At 40.1% G+C, this 23,965-nt stretch overlaps 2 protein-coding genes and 1 long non-coding RNA gene across 4 annotated transcripts in view; 2 read left to right on the top strand and 1 right to left on the bottom strand.

Annotated features, from left to right (window-relative positions):
* The window catches only part of LOC145458128 (serine/threonine-protein kinase SMG1-like), a 51,076-nt gene extending 36,708 nt beyond the window's left edge, over positions 1–14,368 (bottom strand). Inside the window, exons 1-14 of one of the 2 annotated variants that reach the window (XM_080336466.1) lie at positions 13,670–14,368; positions 8,520–8,671; positions 7,347–7,493; positions 6,148–6,265; positions 5,559–5,665; positions 5,395–5,488; positions 5,233–5,330; positions 4,353–4,523; positions 2,960–3,175; positions 1,775–1,953; positions 1,582–1,716; positions 818–920; positions 396–526; positions 171–338 (exon numbers count right to left, since the gene is read on the bottom strand). In XM_080336466.1, coding sequence (XP_080192592.1) covers positions 171–338; positions 396–526; positions 818–920; positions 1,582–1,716; positions 1,775–1,953; positions 2,960–3,175; positions 4,353–4,523; positions 5,233–5,330; positions 5,395–5,488; positions 5,559–5,665; positions 6,148–6,265; positions 7,347–7,493; positions 8,520–8,671; positions 13,670–13,688 — 1,838 coding nt within the window. In that variant the 5' untranslated portion in view covers positions 13,689–14,368. Of the gene's footprint in view, positions 1–170; positions 339–395; positions 527–817; positions 921–1,581; positions 1,717–1,774; positions 1,954–2,959; positions 3,176–4,352; positions 4,524–5,232; positions 5,331–5,394; positions 5,489–5,558; positions 5,666–6,147; positions 6,266–7,346; positions 7,494–8,519; positions 8,995–13,669 lie in introns of those variants that run through there. The other variant, XM_080336464.1, reaches the window with a different exon arrangement.
* The window catches only part of LOC145457449 (epithelial membrane protein 2-like), a 417,463-nt gene that overhangs the window by 317,896 nt on the left and 75,602 nt on the right, over positions 1–23,965 (top strand). The gene's annotated exons all lie outside the window — the stretch shown is intronic.
* LOC145457454 (uncharacterized) overlaps positions 18,365–23,965 on the top strand; it is a 63,382-nt gene continuing 57,781 nt past the window's right edge. The window contains exon 1 of the long non-coding RNA XR_013920878.1: positions 18,365–19,318. This is a non-coding gene — a long non-coding RNA (uncharacterized LOC145457454). The remainder of the gene's footprint in view (positions 19,319–23,965) is intronic.

Below are 23,965 nucleotides of genomic sequence, written 5' to 3'. Positions count from 1 at the left end.
AAGCAATAGCAACTAGAGTTGTTGTTTGATGAAATTATGATGTTCAGTACCGTAAAAGTTTTTTTTTTATCGAATCAAATCTATAAATACTTAAAACACCCCTAGTTGCAAAATCCTGCGTCTCGGGATGCCATCTGACACGAGACGCTTCAAAATTGGCGCATAATTACCTCGCGACAAACGAAGTCGCTTTCTTCAACAGCAGGTCCGAAATCAGCATCAGAATCATCGGAAAATGACGGTGTTTCACATTGGCGACGGGCGCCGTGCCAGACCCGGCCGGCACAGGAGACTGCCCGACAGAACCGCCGAGATAGGTGGTCAGAAAATTCTTGTTCCTACAGAAGAGGTTTGCCGATATAAATTATCGAAAAACTAGAGATCGACGAGCGAACCTTTGGCAATGAGAATACAGGGTGGAGAGCACGATGTATTGAACCCGTGGGTAAAACGCGGCCAACTCCTTGTGAACGACTTGCAGATGCTTGTGCATGAGATCGAATATACTCGGAGATAACGCAAACATCTAAAAATACAAATGACGTCGACATGCATAGGGGGGCTATGGGTTCAAAAAGAGAAGACTTCGTTCGGTGTTAGGATTAGGTCATCATTTTTTAGGGATAATATTTTAGCTGTTGTATTGCAGACATCCTTCATTCTTACTAACGACTGGCTTAATTAGGAATCAACGATAATAAAGTACACGGTCTATCGACAAATCTGTGTTTCGGGATATGAAAATATAAAATCAATAAACCGAACTAGAGATAGCAGCACACAGCTCAGTGGAGAGAGAACGAAACAAATCTCATACCCCAAACAGTGAATTCTTTGTGTCAGCAATTTCCGAAAGCGCAGTCATGTCGAAAAGCACAATCTTCAGCATTTTTTCGTCTTGGGAAAGCGTAGCTCCATCTCTGTATTGAGAAAATATTATTTGAACCGACAGTCAAAACAAACGCTACAGATTTATTAAGATTCAGGAAACAGCGGAATCCTCATTTTTATGAGCTGGAAAGTTCGATTTCAGTTATTCCTTGTCTATGACAAGATAATTTTCAAAATCAACGGGAGAAGCAGAATCCCGGATCATGACAATAATCAAGGTCCAGAGGTGGAATCGGGTCACGCACATCCAGCCAAAACATGGATCTAGTCCAGTGATCCACAAACTTTACTCCGGCCATCTCTGCCTGGGACACATCGTCGCAGTGGTATCAAAGAGACTCATGTCCATTTTACACATTTTGAGAGAGTTGATTAACGTAAAGTTTTGATCTTCTTTCGGCCATATATTGGCCCTGATTAACTTTGAATCAATGACAGACATAACCATGACCAAGATATGGCCGAATAATACTGAAAATTTTTTAAAAACTAGAGTTTTCTCAAGTTTTAAAAATGGACCTTGAAAATTTGAAAACTGGACATAAGGTACTTTAATCCCACTGCGGCGATAAGTACGAATGCAAAACTGGGTTGTCTTTTTTTTTATCTAACATAGTGTGGCATTGGCTCACACGTTGATAAAGGCAATCTACGAGGATTCATAAGGTTTTTCCTTTTCCTTTCACTTACTCGTCATCAGAGTTAAAAGTATGCGAATTTTCCTCCCCAAATATCTTTTCCTCAAGTATTCTCAAGGGCTGCGCTGTAGCGCTCACTTTCTTCAGAAGTTGATTCAGAGCGAATTGCAGCTCTCCCACTACGTTCCTGCAACGACAATCAGTTTGAACGACCCGTCATCAAACACAAGTCAATAAATTATTACTTGTAGGCCGTCTGCAACAGAGATACATTCCGGACGGATAAGCACGCTTGATACAGCGCCAGTAGTTCTTCCACTACCTTTTCGTTTTTTCCATATTTCAAAGTCAGGAGCCTCGAGCTCGGACCCAGCAGTCCAACCACAAACCAGGTCGGTAAAGCGGACCCGATTTCTTGTACCATCTGAAAATATATTTTTCAGACCATTTGACAATCAACAATATGAGAGCTTATCGTGTAAATAACTGACGTGCTTTAAATCAAATTTACAGAACACCCCGTTTTAAAATGGTTCACATACTTTCACTGACAACATTAATATTATTTACAATAACACCAGTGTGACTGGTTCAGCGGCGAAAGATTCCGGCACTGGTAAATGAACAATAAAATGTAAAACTAGAAGTGGAGTAATTAAGTGCAACCTACTTCAGCAGACAATTGACAATTGATTGCAATTGGCAGGAAATATCAATATTTTATGACAGGTCGCTTATGAACAACTAAAACCATTTTGAGCGAAAGCAAATCACGAAGAGTTCAGTTCTACGAGGTAGATGGTGTTTATGCCACAGGTTCTCAAGTAGTCGACGGTCGGTACTCAAGTAGTGGGATCTATTCTTTGAAACTACTTCATTTTCTACTTCCATTTCAAGTAGTTTTATCTTCAAGATATTGACTTCAAATTCGATTACGAAGAAACTACCTAAATTTAAAAGTCTAGATTCCCAAGATATGTCAAGTAAGGTTAAAAAAACGTTCTGCTTAATAAAAACGAAAGTAACAGGCAGGTAGCTTTGCATGCTCACGTAGACAGTGAGAGTTGTCTAAAAACACTTCCTTTTGAAACTATTTACTCAAGTAGGCCTGCTACTTGAGTACCAACACCGGCTAATTTGAGCATCTCCACTCAACTCCCTATACTAGACCCGCAGCTTGAGTGATTGCTTGTACGAAATTTCACGGTATCGACTTTAGTGCGTGTATGAGTGACCCATTATTCCCTCCAATATCAAATCAAGTTGTACTAATGTAGCCTACTGTACTACACCTAAAGTTTTTCTGTAAATACTTGAATGCATCTCAAACCAAAATTTCATATAGACCATGGAATCGGCAATGTCAAAGCTAATACTCAGGCCAACTTAAACTACCACAATAGCCTGCAATTAGCACCCCAGCGTCTCACCACAATCACCAGCTTCAACGCCAGAACCAGTCTCCTCTCCGTGTTTGAACGTTCGATACCGTGCACCACATACGTAAGCAGCGTCTCGGACAGCATTTCCTCGCCTTTCCAATGCACGGCGGCGATCAGCAGCTGCATGCATTCGTTCGCGGCGCAGGTGGCCGACAACGACAGATTGCCCACCAGCTGAGCGCAAATTATGATCCTTTGCAGGAGCTGCGAAACGAGAATTGTCTCAATACGAAAAACCGCTATTATTCTATAAAACCCAGGCTGAACAGTGAAATGGACTGTTCAAAAATAACTTTTTTTCCGGATTACAGCCATTCACTGATCAAATTGTCAGGTTACCCTTGAAATCGCTGCACATCAAAGTTGGTTCAATTCTAACCAGTAACCAGTATAAGCCACCACAAAGCCAATTTAAATTTTTAATTTATTATTAAAAATTGAAAAAAAAAAAAATTCCGCCAACCGCATGAAATTGTCGAGTCGTCTTCAAAAATTATGCAAAACAATTTTGACTCAATTCCAGCCCATAGAGGCGGAGTTATTGCAGTTGAAAGTTATGGATTTGCAAAAATAGCATTGACGGTGGATAATGTCAGAATTATAAATGAAAAACTCAAATAACCCCGCTTCAGTGGACATACTTGAACCCGAGTATCAGCCGTGATGATTTGGGCCGAATAGGGAAATAAGATACTTCGCTGTACTGAAATTTTTCAAACCTTTTTGATCGCGGTTACACGCTCCCCGTAAATTTCAGAAGTCAATGACCCAAAAAAAGTTCACTTCGTGGCCCATTCTTGATTCGGGCTATTTAGGCTAAAAAGCTACTCGATGACTAATAAAAAGGACATCACATCAAGATATCCCATGCCTAGCCTGCAATAAGCTAGCTGACGACCAGACAAGTTAGTCTCAGTGTCTCATGCTCCGCTCAGGTGTCATTCCCTCAGGATATAATCTGGTTTTGATGTATTTCACCATTGCCCTTTCACGGGCCACCTAAAACTAGTTCACGGAACCTGTTTATCAACCAGTGATAAAAAGGAATTAGAGTTTCGATATTTTTTTACCAACATGGAAGCCTAGGGTATCTCGAACATCATCCCAAACATGTAGCATAAAGCTCAGGATATCAGTGTGAATGACATATCCGTGAAGTCGCGATCAACCCAAGCATTGTCACATAGCACAATGAAATAGATAGAGATATCTTCGAAAATGACAAATGATCTTTGTGTAGTGTAGAACTGGTATTATTTTCTTTGCAGTCCCGCGAATGGTACATCTCTGAACTTTCCACATCATCCAAGCTCCGAGGATGTCATCAACAAGTGATGCTCGAGTACTCGACTCGGATCCTAACACTCTAAAACAAACTCACGTCGAGGATATACGATTCCGTGATGGCTTTGTCGTCGTTGGCCAAAAACGGCTGGCCTATACTTCTGACTACTGTCGCGAAGGCGCGCAGCAGGGCCGCGCTTTTCTGGAGCAACGCGTCCGGGTGGTCCATTAAATCGTTCGTTCCGTCTGTGTGTAGCTTGTCGATGCCCTAGGAAAAGACCGATAAATTTGAGTTGAATTTTCAGAAAAATTAATTCTTTATAATCATAATCATTTCATTTACAGAACGACCCTTGCTATTATTAGACTTGATTTAAAATTGAATGGTTTGCGTGCAAACATTGAAGCATTCATAAATTTTCCATGTGTGTCATAATAGCGAGACATTCAAAACAGTTACAATATGACACTCGTCATCTTGAATGGCTTGCTATTATGACACTTGCTGTTTTGACATCAGCTATTTTGAATGCTTTGCTATTATGACTTTGATACCTGTGTTGAGTATCGCTATCTTGTATGGATGCCGTATTAAACGTACGTCGGACAAGATCCCTCACTCTGAATTATTCAATGTCAGATTAACAACTCGCCAATCAAGATGAGGTCAACGATATTTACATACCGGTATACAATTTGTGTGCCGAGATCTAATGCCAAGCCATCGAACAGCTTTGAAGTCTCTACTAGAGCATGGTTGCTCAAGGACTATATGGTGTCTGTCAAGATCAGTTGAGAATGAGGACTTGTGGACCCATGGGTTTATAGGTGGAGTGGAGCACAGTGAGTTTTTTTATGCTACTGCTATTGATTTGATGATAAACCGCTGCTCAAGACTATTAACATCGCTATCACTGAATCCTAGTACCGCTATCATGGAATATTTATTCAATTCAGGAGCACTCATGACAAGATACCTCGGCGTACGCCTCCATATCTTCAAGAAATTGATTCAGCAAGGTCAATGAAAACTCCATATCGTTCTGCCAGTGTGGGCGTAAGCTTTGCAACGCGGCTGAAAAAATACAACACACATCATTCCACCCAGCACACGAAATTACCAAGCGCATTCAACTTACTTGCACAGTACAGTGTCAAGGATATATCTTGTGAATGATCAATATGCCAACCGACCAAAATGTCCACAATGTCTCGAAAGTGCTTGAAGAAAGTCTAAACATTCCAAGACAAGCAAAAAGTGAATTTCCTCATTCTTTCATCAAATTAGGTCAAGTGTCCCCACCTCTGGGTAGCTTATTGAAATCTGCAGTAGTGGGTCCACACATATCGAAAGATGCTCCGGTATATCCACACTTTCCAGTAAAACTTGAAGTTCGCTCACAACAATTCCTAACATGAAAAAACAATGACAGAAATAATTAAGGAAAGGAATAATTCGTCGCACCAGGAAGCCTGATACGTGTGTCAGTGATACAACCGTGCTACTTGGAATACCGTAGTGTCAAGTATACCGAAACTCAAGAGCAGTAAAGAATAAATAGTATATATAGACAACGAAAATTTGTAGTAAATCTAGCAACAACTGATGAGTACATTAATGTACTTGGATGTAACATACAAATCATAGATAAGAGACACGCGAACACACAGTCATGAAAGCAATATTTAAGTTTAGTACCAGCAATCACAAGTACTAGATAGTTACCATTACAGCAGACTTGGCCTAGAATTAAGCGATTAATCACCTTCGCACTAACTGTATATGAACCTTAGCATACTTAACGTGTTAATTAACAATCAGGTAAGTAGGCTGCAGGTAGATTTAAAAATTGATTTTTTGTATACAAACTCTACACAAGTACATGACGTACCCATCATTTTCCCATAATATCGATGTTTTTGATCGGCAACCAAAAGTTCGTTTAGACTTTTCAGAAGAAAATTCCGCACGGTGTCGTTCGCAATCGTTTGAAATTGACGGTTTATCCACTACACAGAAAGAATACATGTACTGAACGAATTAACCAGATTTCACTACACAAAGACCAAGTTTAGAGCGATACAGAAATTGTAAATCACCCATCCCACCCATATCCCAAGAGAAAGCCCCAGGCCTCATAACTGCTTGTATTTACATCAGGGTGTTTAGGGAATTGACACCGATTGACCTTAACGAAATTGTTATGCTACTTGTGATCCAATAGCTTTGTCTTATTCAAGCAGTTGATTACATATAATTGTCAGATGACTGTCATCTGCAGGCAAGTGGCACACTAGTACAAGAAATAAGCAGAATGGCCTCATGAGAGGCGGTCATTAATGGATATGTGATGTAGCTCAAACTACATCTATCTCATCAGTACTACAAGTACTACAAGTCAATAGCATCATAAAACATGATGGCTTGTATCAAGGCAAGGGTAAAACATCTGACGAAACAATTCACCAACGTTGAACTTTATTTTTTTTAAACTCCTCAAAACTATGGTTACATTTCAGTCATTTCATTGATGAGAGAGAGAGAGAGCCGTTTCATGACTTCGAAGGCTGATATCAGGGAAGTGTTATTTTGGGTGATGGTTAAAGCCACAGGCGACATCTTGAAAGATTACTACCTTCTACATTTCTAACTTGCCTCCCTTGTTATCATATCCAGTATGCGCTTTTCAGAGGTAGGCTACCCTTTATAGTACCAAAAAGTGAGAAGATAATCTCAGCAATGAGGATCAAGGCATTCTAGTCTCATTCAGACAAACTATATCTATCTATATCTATCAAACTATGCCATTGAATGGTAGTTTCTGGTGGCTGCTAATATATTAAGTACTTCTGGTGACTCAGTAGCAGTAAACCATGTTTTCCATATTCAGATCAATCCAGTGTGCAACCAGTGCGAAAACCGACAAGTCCCACAGAGTCGAGCTACGGTCGATGTGTTAGGTATATACGATCAGATTTCCAAAATTTTCCGAGGACCAATAAAAATCGATATGCGAGCGGTTGTTTGTACCCCCCCCCCCCCACCCCCTTGAAACATGCAGAAATCCAGAAGGAACATTTTGATACTAACTTGAAAAAATGGATACGAATCATAATTGAGAGTCAAGGCAATGTTTGCGAGTATGCTTGCTACTCCGTTTTGCAGCTCTTCAACATTTCGCTCGAAGAACACATCCAGCAAGGAGTTCAGTACCTGATCCAAATTCCGGGAGAGAAGCTGTAGGGAAACAATTTCACGTTTGAAATTGTTGACAGGTTTCACATAGAAATTTAGAAACAAATCCACATCTACCTCCTAGTTAGATGTCTTTGTTGACACATACCTTACAAAAGACGAGAGACCAATACTCAAGCAAAAGATAACACTGAACAGGTCACAGCCGAGATCAGAGTATGTATAAATGTAGAGCGGTAGCGTACACCAGGATGACACTGGTTAAATTACAGTAGTAAGACATGGCCCCTAAGATGCACAAAAAATAATCCAAGTTGAAGTAATTTGGAAGTTGACAGAGGAGCATTTTACTGCAAAATGGCCTTCGTTGTTGGGATGCAGTGCTCAGAATGACAAACTTTTTTTCCATTCATTTTTCCATTGCCCTTCTTGCATGGAACTTGACATGATTTTGTGTATTTGATGATTTGTGACAAAAAGACCAAGTCTTGTTTCTTTGCACTTACGGAGAAGCTCAAAGCATTCACTGACTATAATGAAAACGACTCAAATTTGATAGTGGCTGTAACAAATGCAAACAGTAAGACTACACTACAGACATATGCAATGGTCTTGATGTTGATGAATAGCCTATCAAGAAAAAGAAATCAACTTGCTTGAATGTTCTGAAGGCACGCACCTTCTGTATATTCAGTATTCACTTAAACTAAAACAAACATTAGTCGGTCTGCTGTTCATTATTCCCTTGTGAAGTACAGCGTTCTAACACACAAAGCAGAATAGGAGCATGGCCCAATGCGCAAAAATCTACTGAATATAAATATTGTTGCAGCTCAAAAGAATAATAATAATAACTTCATTTTAGTGACGATTTCAGTATTTGTGCCAATGCATTGACGATTCACACTTATTGGGAACACCGACCAATTTTTTTAGATTCAGTTTTAGATCAAGGGTAGGTTGAGGGGTTGTGGAGAGCAATAACAGAAACCACCTTCTTGCGTTTTGGGATAGAACTTGACATGGACCGGCACCGTTGGTTGAGAACCACTGATTTAGATCACTCACCAGTTTATAATTAGGTTTCGAAACCATATCCAACAGCTGCGACGACGATGAGGTACGTCGAGACAAGACCTCTTCTCTCCTGCACACTTGCTGGATGTTGCTCCACAGAAGTGACTCGCTACTGATCGGCCGGGATGCATGGAAGCGCCGATCTGAATTCACGATAAATTGCATAACATAAACATATGAACATTAGCAGAAAAGGTGAAACCGAATGTACACTGCACTTTACACAACCCGAATATTTTTGCCTGACACTCGTTAGGGGTAATCATCAGCAACTAGTTGATGATTGGAATACATCAACAAAAGAGATGAAAGATCTACAAAAATATAAGATCTTGGACATTTGAAACTTTACACTAAATTAATAGCGTTACTGTATCATAGTCATCGCTTGGGATGACGAATTGAACTTTCATTTATACGTATCATTCCAGTGACCTGGTGTTTTGCAGACACGGAATTTCATAAAGCCTTCGAGTTCTTTTCCACATCAGTTGCTCGGGGCATTGGGAGAGAGATCAGACTTATTTTCGCCTGCAACATCGAGATGCTTTGACGACGGAGATGCGATACGACCTTTAAGCAAGGTCATCTAGTCTGCACCACCGCATTTTTCTCCTCCGTGCTATCCGTGGATGCTGAGCGCATAGCTGGATAGCCGCGGATATCAGTTTTCTAGTATTTGGTCTGACCCGGCCAGGGATTGAACCCACGCCCTACCGATCGATAAGCTGGACGCATAACCATTACACTATCTCGCTTGGACGATTAGAATATTGACAGTCAGACTACCTGCCAGTGCCTGGCCCACATAGTAAGGTTTAACAAGCTGCTGTAGAGAGCTGATAACTGACAGAGTAAGTATGAGATTTAAAAATGAATATCCAAAAATATTGCACGGTGATATAGGCTACACAAGTAGGCTGTCCTTTTAAGTGTTAGGAAAGTTCTTCTACATTACTAACTTCAATACAATTTCCAGGAAGCTTCATGGCAGTGGTTCTCAACCTTTTTGCCTTCGCAGACCCCACAGATCCCCACAAAGTTTTAGTTCAAATTTAGCTCAATTATCGTGCAATCGTCATCCGTCTTGTGTAAATGATTTGTAGGCTTAGTGATAAATAGCAACAAAATAACTTTTCTTGAAAATAAGATGACACTATTCATGTAGAAATTGGGTTGACTTCTATTACTTCAAATCAAATTCTGCAACTGCATTTCTTGAAATACGTGGCCACTAGCCATGTCTTGAAAATACGCGCCTTCGGTTTGATATTAATGAGTGCCGAAAATCCATTTCCGCAAATATAGGTAGTGGCGAATGTAATAATAACGCGTAACGCTTCCGAAGACACATTTGGGTATGATCGCAACAAATATGGCACCAAAATTGACCAACAATTTTTTCAATAAGCATATAGCGTCAAGCCTGGTCATTTCTATCAGGCAGCTTATCTTGGAAGCTATTATGGGAACATGGTTGTATATATCACAGAAGAAATGGATGTCTGTTAACATCTAGAAGTCACCATGGTTGACCTTATTCATCCAACTTTTTTTCCACAATCCCCAACAAAACATCTCTAAACAGAAAAATGTTTGTATCCGTAGGCTATTGGCAATTTCGCAATTAAAATGAGTCTGCACAGTAGGATATTTCATTTCAGACTGCCATTCTGTTGATGTGAGCTCAGGAGTTTTACTAGTAATGAAGCGAGACTGCGTTGTGATTTTTCTAATTGAAAAAAAAAATACAATTTACTAGGTTATCAACTATTTTGAGGCTTTGCGGACCCCCGAAAATTCTTCACAGACCCCCAGTAGGGTGGAGTGAAATATGAAAATTTTTGAATTTCAAAAAAGGGTTTTGATATGTGGTGTCAAATTGTAAACAAATAAATTCTATCATAATTTTGGGTCCGTACACCCTCTAGTAGTCGTGCAATTTCACTGAACGAGCCAAAAACAGCTAATTTCGCCATATCTTGATCATCACTTACACTAGAAAGTCAGTTTTGGGCTTGAAAGATGCAGAAGCAACATGTTTCTATCTCACTTCCATAGAACTTACTCTTAAAAATGAACAGAAAAAAAGTTACAAGCAAATTTCTCATTTTATATGTAAAATTAAGCACTGAAGCAGTGGGTAGGATGTCAAAAGCGTGTAGTGATTGATCTTATGACTGAGCATTGAGAAACATACCTTATCAATTAGAACTACTTTTCAAAACTTGCTCAAACAAATGAAACCCCCTACAAGCATAAATAGGGCTCGGGCATCGAATAGAGACTGCTAAAACTGTATTTAAATCAGCGTCCATTGGTAGTGCAGCGTCACGATATCGGTACGTTTATAACAACGGCCCTCATGAGATTTCTTACCAAAATGCTGTGGTAGGGTTTGTATCATATTTGTCACAAAGCTCCTGAATGAAAGCACAAAAATTGAAAATACACATTCAAAACACAAACATCAATTCTATACTGGAAACGGAAAATTTTTGTAGCAGTATCACATGAGTATCAGTGTGCACGAACATTACAATCATGTTTAGTATTGAAAGATTTCATCTGCTTTCAAGACTTCAGTTTTTGTCGGATGAAGCTATCTTTACGTTCAAATCCTGAAACATGGGTGGATGCTTCAGTAACCACGTTCTAATGTCTTTCCACTGCCTGTTTGTGGCAAGGATGACTGAGCCTTAATGGTGATGATCTTAGGTTTTCCACCCCGACATCTGACAAGGTCTTCATTGCATGCGTCTGTTCAATATCTTTGTGGTTTAAGTTGACAATTTGGTGGAAAGATTAAGCCTTGATGTTGATAACTGGAATTTGGAAGAAACTGATGCTCAATGTCGCTGTTTTTAGGTTTGGTGTCATTTATATATCGTCCTTCAAATTTATAATTGGAATTTGGTATGGTGTGGTTGTTCTGCGCATAGCTGTAATCTTGTTAACTGTAAATCTTCGGACGTTTCCTCCTTGTCACCAAAGCATTCCCAGCAAAACATTTTCTGGATGTTCAAAATGAGCATTTCTTCGTAGCAAAGATAGTGTAAGATAGTGAATTCAGGTATCAGTCAGCTTTGTGACACGGGAAACTATATTGTGGAAATTTTTAGCACCTTCAACAATGGAATTGTGCATTTTTATTTCAAACCATGACGGAAAATGGACCTCCATGCAGAATTGAGCAAGACAGTTCCGATGTCTCGATGGATGACTCTGTCCCACATAGTACTTTGAAATTTGAGACGCGAGAGTCAACCATATTGAATGAACGATGGGCCCAGCCTCTAAATATTGCAGATCTGGTTCCAATTGACGACTTTGAAGGAGGATATATAAATGAAACCAAACCCTAAAGCAGAAACATTGACACCAGCATCAGATTCTTCCAAATTCCAGTTATCAACATCAAGGCTTAATCTTTCCACCAAATTGTCAACTTAAACCTCAAAAATATTGAAGAGCCGCCTGCATCGCAATCAAGACCTTGTCTGATCAGGAGCTGGCAAACCTATGATCATCACCATTAAGGCTCAGTTATCCTTGTCACAACCAGGCAGTGGATAGACATGTGACAGTGGTGACATATGAATCTGCTCAATGTTTCAGGATTTGAACGTAGAGATGGCCTCATCAGACAAAAACTGCAGTCTTGAAACCAGATGAAATCTTTCAATATTAAACATGACTTTATTGCTTGTACACACTGATACTCAAGTTCATGTGATACTGCTACAAAAAAAAATCCTGTTTCCAGTATAAAATTGATGTTTGTGTTTTGAATGTGTATTTTCAATTTTCGTGCTTTCATTCAGGAGCTTTGTGACAAATATGATACAAACCCTACCACAGCATTTTGGTAAGAAATCTCATGAGGGCCGTTGTTATAAACTTACCGATATCGTGACGCTGCACTACCAATGGACGCTGTTTTAAATACAGTTTTATCAGTCTCTATTCGATGCCCGAGCCCTATTTATGCTTGTAGGGGGTTTCATTTGTTTGAGCAAGTTTTGAAAAGTAGTTCTAATTGATAGGGCATGTTTCTCAATGCTCAGTCATAAGATCAATCACTACACGCTTTTGACATCCTACCCACTGCTTCAGTGCTTAATTTTACCTATAAAATGAGAAATTTGCTTGTAACTTTTTTTCTGTTCATTTTTAAGAGTAAGTTCTTTGGAAGTGAGATAAAAACATGTTGCTTCTGCATCTTTTAAGCCCAAAACTGACTTTCTAGTGTAAGTGATGATCCAGATATGGCGAAATTAGCTGTTTTTGGCTCGTTCGGTGAAATTGCACGACCACTAGAGGGTGTGCGAACCCAAAATTATGATAGAATTTATTTGTTTACTATTTGGCACCACATATCAAGACTCTTTTTTGAAATTCAAAAATTTTCATTTTTCACTCCACCTTAACCCCCAGGGGTTGAGAACCACTGCTTTATGGCTTATGAAATGAGACAATATCACAAACAATCTATCGAAAGATGACCACAGACAAGGGTGAAATCATACTATATGACCAAAGAGATCGTATTGTGATATTGGCAGAGCATTGGCTTGTCAGTTGGTATGTCAGGGGTTCGAATTCTGATGGGGCCTGACTTGCATGTAAGGTTGCTATTTGGGATTTCCCTGCTTGGATCGCGGCACTCCTGATGGCATATACAGGAATGAGTGGTTGTGTCAATTCGATATCCTTACAGTTACTTCACATCTCCATCGTCCAAGCACGATAATGGTGCAGCCGAAATAAACTGCCTTCCTATCTTTTCAGTCCAACCAGAATTGAATAAAGGATGGCCAATAACGAGCGAGGTTATATCCTGTAGGTAACATTGTTTCTTGGTGTCATTTCAAAGGTGCATCAGTGTGATCCCTCTAGTATGTGGTTTAGAATATTAGAACCAAGACTTTCAACATACTGCTATTGCTTTATTATCAGGTTACACTCGTTGTTCTGGTATTCATTTTGCTTAGACTACATTGGTCATTTTACACCAACAGTCCAACACTAGGACCATATTTTTTATTATGATTCCGGATCTGCCAAGACGATATGAAGCCATGTAGTTAGATTACAATTACTATACCGTAATGCATCGGTAGATTAAGGCATGTGCTTACCTTTATAATGTTTCATCATGCGAGTGTTCCGTAATTCAGCCTTCAGGGATATAACTGGGCAAATTTTCAACCAGCATCGCAAAAAGCAAGGTTTCTCGTTGTAGAAATGACCGCAGCTGTATGGTAATCCAATTGCTCAGGTGTAGCTTATACAATAAATGACTTCTTTGTTCAAACTTTGTAGTAGTATACTGTAATGTAGTTGTGAAGACAATGTTTTAAAGTTCAATAAACTCACAGACATGGTCATTGCCTGGTCATTCATGGCAAATATGAATTCGGTGTTCTAGATCACCGTGTTTGCCCATTGGCCATTGCACAGAAACAAGGGCAACATCAGCAATAGGCAATAACTAGCCTACTAAAAGATTATCGTACCGATCTCCAGTTAGCCTACCGTCTACGAAATAGTTTCTTCACATTCTCCTGGCCTGATACTGACAGTGACAGCACTGACAGGCAGTGGCAGAAGGCTTCGCCAAACCGTTACATACCACTTGGCACAGGTCACAGCATGAATCTACCTTTCAAAGGACGATATGGAATCGATAAAGCTGAGCACAAATTGGCTGTTGATATTAAACTGATGTCGAAACAAAAACAAGCGCATTGCCCCTTCATGAAATCCGCAGTCTCAAGCAATAGCTGTGCGCACTGCGCAACGATCCGCAGCAGCAGCGAGCAGTAAGGTAGCGCCGTTAGCGCGCCTGCGATGAGCTTGATCTGAAGTTCCCTTTTCAGAAGGCAGTCTATGGCTCGTTGCAGTACATTCGGTTGGAGGAGGTGAATTATGATGACATAATCAATCGCAGCGCAGTTCGGTTAAGTTTAGTTTTATTAATATTAATTTCATCAGATACACCACAAGATTGCTATACAATGAAAAGATAGGAGGGTGTCGAAACGACTGTCGAGGGAGCAAGCGTTGTGGCGGGGTAGGTTCTATTCCGATTCGGAGGCTTATTTGGGCTCATCTTCCCATAGAAAGAGCCGACGAAGAACGTATTAAAAAAAGTGAATGGAATGTGCGTCTAAAAAGAACCGCCGAATAAAAATCAAGATCGGAAAACTGTGACATCGCGCACTTGGCCGAAGTGGATGCCAGATTTAAGAGAGGCCGAAAATGATTGTTTCGGCATCATCGTATCCGTTCATCATTTCATCGCTTGGTCTCTTGTTATACATTGTGTGTGTCTTGATATTGATATTGCAGTAGTCCCAACTGGTCCTAGCTGGGACCTGGGAGAAGTAAAGAAGAAGAGTGCATGCACCGAATGAAGAATTGAAGGTAATATAAAAATGACAAATGATAAAAATGAGGTGTTGCGTGTCCGTCCAATGATATATATCAATGTATGGTCGGAACTCGGAAGGCGATGTCGATATCTTGCGTCGCGGTCCGGTTATCTCGATCGCATCTTGCAGTTCAGTGAGGCAACAATACGGTGCCAAAACGATAGGCTTGTCAAACGTCTAGTGAAGAAGTAGGGACCTGACATCTCTAGGAATATGGCCCTACATGAAATTGCATGGTAACCAATAGTGTTCCAATAACTGACAGCTCACACTTTCGCAGTAACATTTCCCCAGAAGCGAAAACAACTAGAATAGCACAGCAAACAATGGAGTAGAGATGTACGGATAATGTTTTTTTTTCGGGATCCGGATCCAATCCCGACCAAGTTTCCGTCTTGAATGATGAAATACGGATCAAAACTATCCTGCACAAGGTTGAGCATTGAGCAATGAGCATATATTTTCCCTGTCGTCGATATTTACACCTCGACAATGCATTGAAGCTTGTTATTTGGGATTTTTCGAAATAGTGGTGCAATGCTGAAGTCAGCTGACTGCGAGCTCATACAACACATCGTGACAAACAAACACAAAGTCATTACTTTCATCCACTATAAATTTAAAATACCGTCTTTATCCGGATGCAGCGGTCGGCCAAAATTTGAAACCGGATCAGATCCTGTTTGAGAAAAACTTGCCGGATTCAAGTCCGGTTAGAATCCAAAATCCTAATCCTGGAGGCAAAATCGCAATCGCTTACCGTCCACTAGTGGGCGATAGAGCGGTGGCTATGATCATTGATCATACTATAGTATAGAGATTGTAATCTCTATAATTATACCATGCCAATTTTCTTCATTTTTATTCTGTAGTGTCACTGTGACAGCGGCAGTGGAAGTGGAGTTGCATATAAATTTGTATGACGTCAGTATCATAATCAATTTCATGATTTCAAAACACCACAAGACTGCCGTACAATGTAAAGATAGGAAGGTTTATCAATATCAGTTTTATTATTATTTTCATCAATTAAAAGCACCACAAAACTACGATACTGTGAAAAGAGAGGAATGATCCCGAAACGCCTTGGAGTCGTTTTTGAAATCATGCACCCATCTTGGCCTAGGCCAGTGGTTCCCAACCGGGGGTGAATTGCCCCCTTGGGGGCAATTTTGTACTTTTTAGGGGGAATCTGGCTTTGGCGTTGTATCGGAATATACTCTGGATTCACATTGTGTGGTGAGATAGCGTTGTGCTATAATCCACAGCTGCAACACCAATAGGTTGTGGGTTCGAGTCCGACCGAGGTCGACTCCAGAATTCCTGCATAAGTGTTTGGGGTTTATCTAGGCTCTTCCTTGCCATCTCATCCGTGTAAGCGGTGTCACATGAAAGCCTAGAATAGAGCCGTGCTATAAGTCGGCAGCTAAGGTAAAAAAATGAAGGAAATTGGAATGGTGTAAATGCCCATAGTAAACGCACACCATGAACACCTCAAAACAAACATACTGGGTTCACAAGGTTTTTAGATTTTTATGGCAGAACTCTTAAGTAGAAACTAGTTCTTTACAATTGTATGTTTCTTTGGCGGATTTTAAGCTGGGTGTATGTTTAAATGCCTTCCGTGGATATTACACCCCCTGGTAAAGTCAGGCCCGCGAGACGATTTCGTTGGGCCCGCGACAGCCTCTCGTCCAAATTGCTACTAAGCAGGAAAAAGTCCTGCCGAATTCAGCACAAGGCCGCTACCTTTTCAAGCCAACATATGAGCTAACGTGAAAAACATCAAATTCATCGACACGACTCAAGGCCATAGCAAGCGGACTTGGTGCATCATGATTTGTTTTTCGTCCGCGGCTACCCGACCGGTAAAAATGAACAAGTCAAATTTAGCTGTACTTTACCAAAGTGTAGTGCGGTCCGCATTCGACATAGTTCGGACATAGGCCTATCATATATGTTTGGCCAGTAATTGCTCAGTCAACAAATGGTTGAGCGCTAAAAAGCACCTTTTTTTAGTCCCAGGCTACTTTTTCTTAGGGGGAATTTTAGCTCAAATACAGGCCAAGGGGGCCACGAGACGAAAAAGGTTGGGAACCACTGGCCTAGGCGAAGTAGAGAAGAGGCATGCACACTGAATGAAAAGTTACGCAGCTAATATAAAAGGCAAGCGACAAAATGAGATGGCATGTGGCGGAAGGCGAGATCGATGTGTTAGGTCAGGGGTCAGCAAACCCCGGGACGCGTGCCAATTGTAGCACACTAGATGATTTTTAATGGCACGCCAAATGATTTCACGCAAACGACTTATTGAGACCATGTTTTTCGCAAAAAGTGAAACAGACGAAGTTTTCAAAAAGCTCGCAGGCGATCCAAAATTATTTCGTAAATCAATATAAAATAGAGTCTTTCAGGGCTGATTTTACTTACTTTGAAATTATTTTCTGCGCTTCGCGCGATTTATTGGAATCTGATGTCTTGATTATAATGTGGGAAACCCCAATGAATAAATATATTTTGAAACTGACGGCTGTGCCGTGCCTGAAGCAATTAGGTAGCTGACCAGAGATTATGGTAGTGCTCTACCAATCTTTAACTGGCGACTCGCTGTCTTGATGTTAGCGACTTCTTAACCCACAGTTCACTCGGTACGGATGTATTGCAGAAATGACGTACGTCAGGTAGCGTAATAAAATGAGTCCAACCCTATATCAGAGTTCGATAAATTACATTAATTAAGTTCAATTACAATTACAATTACTCCATTGCATATTTCAATTACATTACAATTACAAATACTCAATCCTAAAAACATCAAATTACAATTACAATTACAATTACTGTTAAACATGCAATTGATTCGGTAGAGAGGTGCTCTTTGACAACGTAGCGACGTAATTTGCAACAATCTCAAACTATCCATGTTTCATTGATGATAGCCTACGTAGAACGTAGAAAACCCTTCATTAAGAAAAAACTCGAACGTATTCGAACTATTCTTAATCATGAGTACTGAAAAATACGAACACAGAAAAAATTTAAAGCGACTATTAACAACCAAAAGTTTGAGCGACTGGCAACGAGACTAACAGCGAGTAGGCTACAAGATAGTCAATGAAATGTTATCAAACGAATACTCAGAGCTGAGTGAGGCAAATTGATCCAACTCTGCACTTTATACGAAAGACATCGGGTGTTTATACCCGAGCGATACTAAAAAGGGTGGTGTGGTTTGCGGGAAAAAGGTAATGGATTGCGCTATGCGCGACAGGATAGCGAAGCTTGCGCAATGCGCAAGGGGTAGTTAATCTTGCGCAATACGCAAAAAGATTATGATGCTAATCAAGCAATACGCGACAAAGGATTGCGAAGCTGAGTTTAGTTGCCATGATATTGTGCGATTGTGTCCCGGTCACGTGGTAATCCTAGTGCAACGAACACAGGACATTTCCCTTGTTACAGATACCTGACGTTAACTAGGGACATTCCATTAAAAGGACCAGTGGTCTGCCACAGTATTATATAAAATATGTTTTTAAAAACTAGGCATAATGTACAGAAATGAGCCAACCGTTTTAGCAGTTATGAAAGAACGTCAACCTAATATCGTATGAAACACTTTGGATGCTTTAGTCCAGGAGTGTTCACTGTGCAAGTGTGCATGTGCAGTTTGTGCACTTTGCAGCCTACGGGAGTGCAACTTATGATCCGGCATTCCGGCGCTGGGCATATCATACAATATCCAATAAGTGACAGGCCAATCAGTGTTGTTACGGTGATACGGTAGCAGTAAGTTATAGCGTACATGAGTCTCTTCTTCTGAGTCAATATACGATATGCACCGAGTTATAACTATGCGATAAGTCACGTGATGTAGTATTGTTCCATAACAGATAGGAGAGGAGCAAGATCTCCGCAACATCGATATGTCCGCTGTCAACGCTCCGAAGTGACCAGTGCAACGTAGTTACGTTGTAAGTTGCTATCGTCGGATTGTCGTCGAAATAAATAGGCTACTTCCATATTTCACAAACAGCCCATAACACCTTCCGTGCCACCATAAATGCGTTGGGATTGCAAACATTCTGGTTGCTCTTTTTAATATTATTTGGCGGTAAGAATTTTTTCATTATTATCAAGAGGAGAGGCGTGTCGAAAAAGATTCAGAATTGGATTAGAGTCTCCCTTAATCTTAAAACTGTAATGCTATACAGAATTTTGTGTGTCGCTTCTCAACATTCCTGTATTCCGAAATCTTAGTCAAAACGCTATTTTAATTCTTGTTCGCATGCGCACGACACGTTTGCGAACGAAGATTTCCAGCACTTGTTGACATTACAGGGTTGTAACCAAGTCACAAGGCTCCGAGTCACAAGTCAATCTCACTTTTAAAGTTTTGACTCGAGTCAAGTCGAATCATTTTCAATTCACCACCGAGTCAAGTCCGAGTCCAGGTCAGCGAGCAAAAGATCGAGTCCGACTCATGGAATATTATGACTCGAGCAGACATGGGGTGATTACTTCATGAATGTAATCGATTGCGATTACGATTACTTCTGAATCACGCGATTACGATTACGATTACGATTACAGCAAAATCAGGAAGTAGTCGATTACGATTACGATTACATTGGAAAAGTAATCACGATTACTCACGATTACATTTATTATGCTTCTTAGAACTATAATCTTACAAGATATATTGAAGACAATATAAGGATTGCGTCGAAAAGGCCTAATGAGATAACAACAACTTCCTCAATAACTGATGCGCTATTTGCTTGTTACGTCATAATGTACCCATTGCCCAACTTAATAAGAGACGATTTATCGCATCCAACAATTTGCATTCTTGCCAGGTCCGTAACTGCCGCACCCCAAACTCCCCAATAGGGTGGTCAGAGCGCTCGAAGGGGACTCAAAAGTAATTGGTAAAACCAACATAAAATATAGAGTATTTTGTTAAGATGTGATTAACTTGAACATTTTTTTCGGGCTTCGCGATTTAAATGTTTCTTGACAGCTTGATTTTGAAATGAATACCTCTCACCCTCATGAAAAAAGTATGCATAATTTACAGGAATAAGCATTTCGGTGCCGGTCATTACCGAGCCACGACATATACCAAAAGACAAATGCAGTTTCGGCCAACATGCGACTCCAAGAAGTGTATTACTAAAGAAAGACCTTGTCCAAAACTTTGAGCATGTGTCCACTGTCAATAGCCGCGCTGGGTGTGCGTGACTAATAATCCTATCCTTAAAATCTGAGCCCGCAATACAAATGCCACCCGGGTCACCCACAGAGGAATAAATACAAGGCAATTATTTGTGCGTGCGTCTCACGAAAGTTTTTCTTTTCGTCATCTACGTTTGGGTGACTGCAATATGTTTTGATGTTATATATAGCAGACCGGAGGTCACGAATTAATAACATACAATAAAGTAATTACAACAACATACCAGATGATATAATTATGAATTACGTGCCCTCAGCTCCACTGCTAATTCTGACAATCGGGGGCTTAGAGAGGCTTAAAATTGATTAGTAATATAATGCAATTACTAATATTATTGACAATAAATCAGTCTTCAACTTGAAAATTGACCACCTTATTGGGGCCCAAGACCAACGTTCGGAGTGCGGGACGAATTGCTGTTTTGGTCCTTATTCTAGTTACAAACCCACGCTATCATGGCATATAAGCGGATGGCTATGGCAGCAGGTAAAGGATTGCGAAATAACGATTGGCGCCCGTTTAAGGTATAGAGTCATATGAGAATAAGGTAAAGTGACCATAAAATTCTGCCTTCTACTTAATACAGATACTGCACGCTGCCGTTACGAGAAACGGCGAAGAACGGTTCGGTTATGATATATATCAGCAGCTGTTGATTTTTAATGCTTCGTTGTGGAAATTGAAATGTTTTATTTGACGAGTACAAAATTTCAAATCTTTGCTCGGTGTACGTACGTACTAGGGATGGTGTGAACCTCTGAAAGGTTCAGCTTCGTGTGAACGTGAACCTTTTTGAAAGGTTTTGTGTGAACACGAACGTGAACCTCATGACGTCACGTGACGTCGTATTTCTAATTCCAACCCTACATTTTGAAGAAGCTATAGCCTATACACACGATACCTATAGCGATGACTCTGGCAACATAATGCCACTATGCTACAGTACAAATTGACGTTTTAAACGTCGACAAATGTTTTAACTGGGGCAATCAAATGGTATAATAATCCCATAAAATCAATATCTTCCGTCGCTTTGCCAACAATTTCGACGAGGACTTGCAAGGGAATGTAAACTTACGCCTTAATTAACGGTCCAGGCCAGCCCGACAATGTATTCGGCGTGTGAGTATCGTGACGTTAATATTGAGCAGAGTGTAAAACGGAATTATATACTTGCTACCGATATTACCCCATTAACAAATTATACAGCAGTAGCCAACACCCCAATCCCACGGATTTTGTTTTTATGATACAATAAACATATGAAGTCAAGATTGACCACGTACACCTGCTAGTTTTTTAACATTAGACAACGATATCAATTCCTTTGTTTGGTCGAATAAGCATAATTCTCTGGCTACATGTAGTGCATCTCGCTATTGATGTTGTGTTGTGTCAATGCTGGTCAAGCTCACAGCAGAGAGTCACTAAATATTCATAAACGGAATGCTGGTTATTTCGAGCAAAATTTTTGAGATTCTCAAGGTGCATGCTCGTTTATTGTTGATTTTTTTTATGCTGCCAGCGCCATGCATTGAGTGGCCAGCAGTTAAAATGCAGCAAATTTCTACCAAAGCTGTTATAATGAAGTGAAAACTGTAATATGTGAAAAAAAGGTTTACAGCTCAGAACGTACAAAGGTTCGTTTGTGAACGCGAACCTCTAAATTTCTGAGGTTCAACACACACAGAACGCGAACGTGAACCTCACGTTCACACCATCCTTGGTACGTACTGCATAGGCCTGCTGCTCGCCAAACACCAACAGACAAATTGCGTTTAACTATAAGCATAACCTTTTACCAAACATCAATATATAAGTTACCATTTGCAACTAGGCAGAATGGTGATTATTATCCTGCTGCGAGGTAGTGGCGTCTGGAGTGTTGCGATCACCTGATATATCGCACGGCAGGTGTTCTTACAATCACACTACGATGCAGGTCGAATATCTATTTACATACAATGTGAGGATACTTCTTACGCAATCATGAGCGAAGCTAATACTTCTGACGGAATAATGAGCAGTGGTGTTTCTAAATCAGACGTTTGTTCTATCATTAACCTGGTATAATGTATTTTCCTTGTTCGCGAATGTTGCGTATATGTCATAGTCCTTGTACAAATAAAAAGTAATCGCTCTTTCACAAAGAAATCGATTAGATATGGGAAGTAGTCGATTACGATTACGATTACTTCGTAATTTTTTCGAATGTAATCGATTGCGATTACGATTACTTGAAAATGCTGTAATCGTCGTAATCGATTACGATTACTAATCGCGATTACCCCATGTATGGTGCATACAATCCCAAAGGCACGAATGTCCAACATTGAACTGAAATGTCGTTGTTAAAAATAGTGGTATTTTACTAAGAAGTAACGTTGGTCAAATTTCTAGTTCACTGTCACGCATATTTCTCTGCAGATACAGTCCATAAAAGTCTGTTACAATGAATTATTCTCCCATAACATTTAGAGGGGATGGCGCGAACCTTTAATTCACGTTCCTACTCGGATGCTAACCTCACATTTCCAGGGTCTCTTGTTCGCAAACGAACTCTGGTAGGTTCAACACTGTGACTTTGTTAGTGTGTTACCGTCTTTGATCGAAATTCCTTGAATTGCAATTTCGTATCACTCTGTGCGTCGCAGTTACAGCGAGACAGGAAAACCATCACAAAATTGCGATAAACCTAGCACACTAGAAAATGTTATAGTCTACTTCGCTTCAATAGGCTTACCAGGCTTTATAGGCAAAAATAATTATTTTCGTACTTTTGATTTTATCAAGTAAAAAAAATAGTATTAGGATATTTTTTCGTCACTTTTATAGTTAAATGGTCATCACAACTGGGAGAAATAGTCGATGTGTCACGTTATCTGAATATATCTTATTTCCAATGTCATTTGACATTTCGTTTTGCGTTTGCTGCAAAGACGTATTTTGCAATTCCGGAAGCATAGCCACCTCCGATTAACTTTTATATCTACTTTCTGACGCTATTATTTGAGTGATTTTCATACCTTGTATTTTCTTCTGTTACTTGAAGTAGATTTGGCATGACATGAAAATGGCGAATTGTACTTGTAATTGACTAGAAATTTACGACGTTACTTCTACTTCTACTCGGGTATCAACAGTCACTACTTTGAATACTATTAGGAGGGTATATTTATAAATTGTTTGACGAAATGCATCTGATATTTCAGTCCTATGGCTTCTGATCGGCTGCTCCGTATACACAGGGGGATCAAAACCCCTGTCCTTGAAAGCTGAATTCGGATATTCTTTCGGTCTAGCGTGGGCATCCTGCGTCATCTCGTTGCTGGCCATTCCGTTCGCATTCCTGGCGCGACAAAGCGAAAAATCATGAACATTTCAGCATGATATCCATAGTCTGGATACTTGCATGAATCCTCAGTTGTAGGCTTTGCCTACTTCTCACCACTTCCCACATGTACTAATTTTTCATTGTGCTTGTACAAGTGTGCACGTCTCTCCTGACAGATCAATTCTTTAAAATTCTAATTTCCAATCGAGTAATTTCAATTCTACTTTATTAAATTTATAAACTTCAGTTGCACAGCATTAGTTTCTAATCCTTGCTTTTTCTCTGTTGACGCAATCTTGCAATGATATGTTCCGGTGGGCAGTTATCGTTTGATCGCAGTGTGTCGAGTACATAACGCGACAGAATGATTCTTGCCATTCGTATGCTCAACGGCGATTATCGCCCAGATACTGTTCAGTGTTCACTT

This window comes from Botryllus schlosseri, chromosome 15 (assembly GCF_051294905.1).
Source record: "Botryllus schlosseri isolate E-star chromosome 15, Bs_hap1, whole genome shotgun sequence".
Taxonomy (NCBI): domain Eukaryota; kingdom Metazoa; phylum Chordata; class Ascidiacea; order Stolidobranchia; family Styelidae; genus Botryllus; species Botryllus schlosseri.
This window is presented reverse-complemented; position numbering and strand designations above follow the sequence as displayed.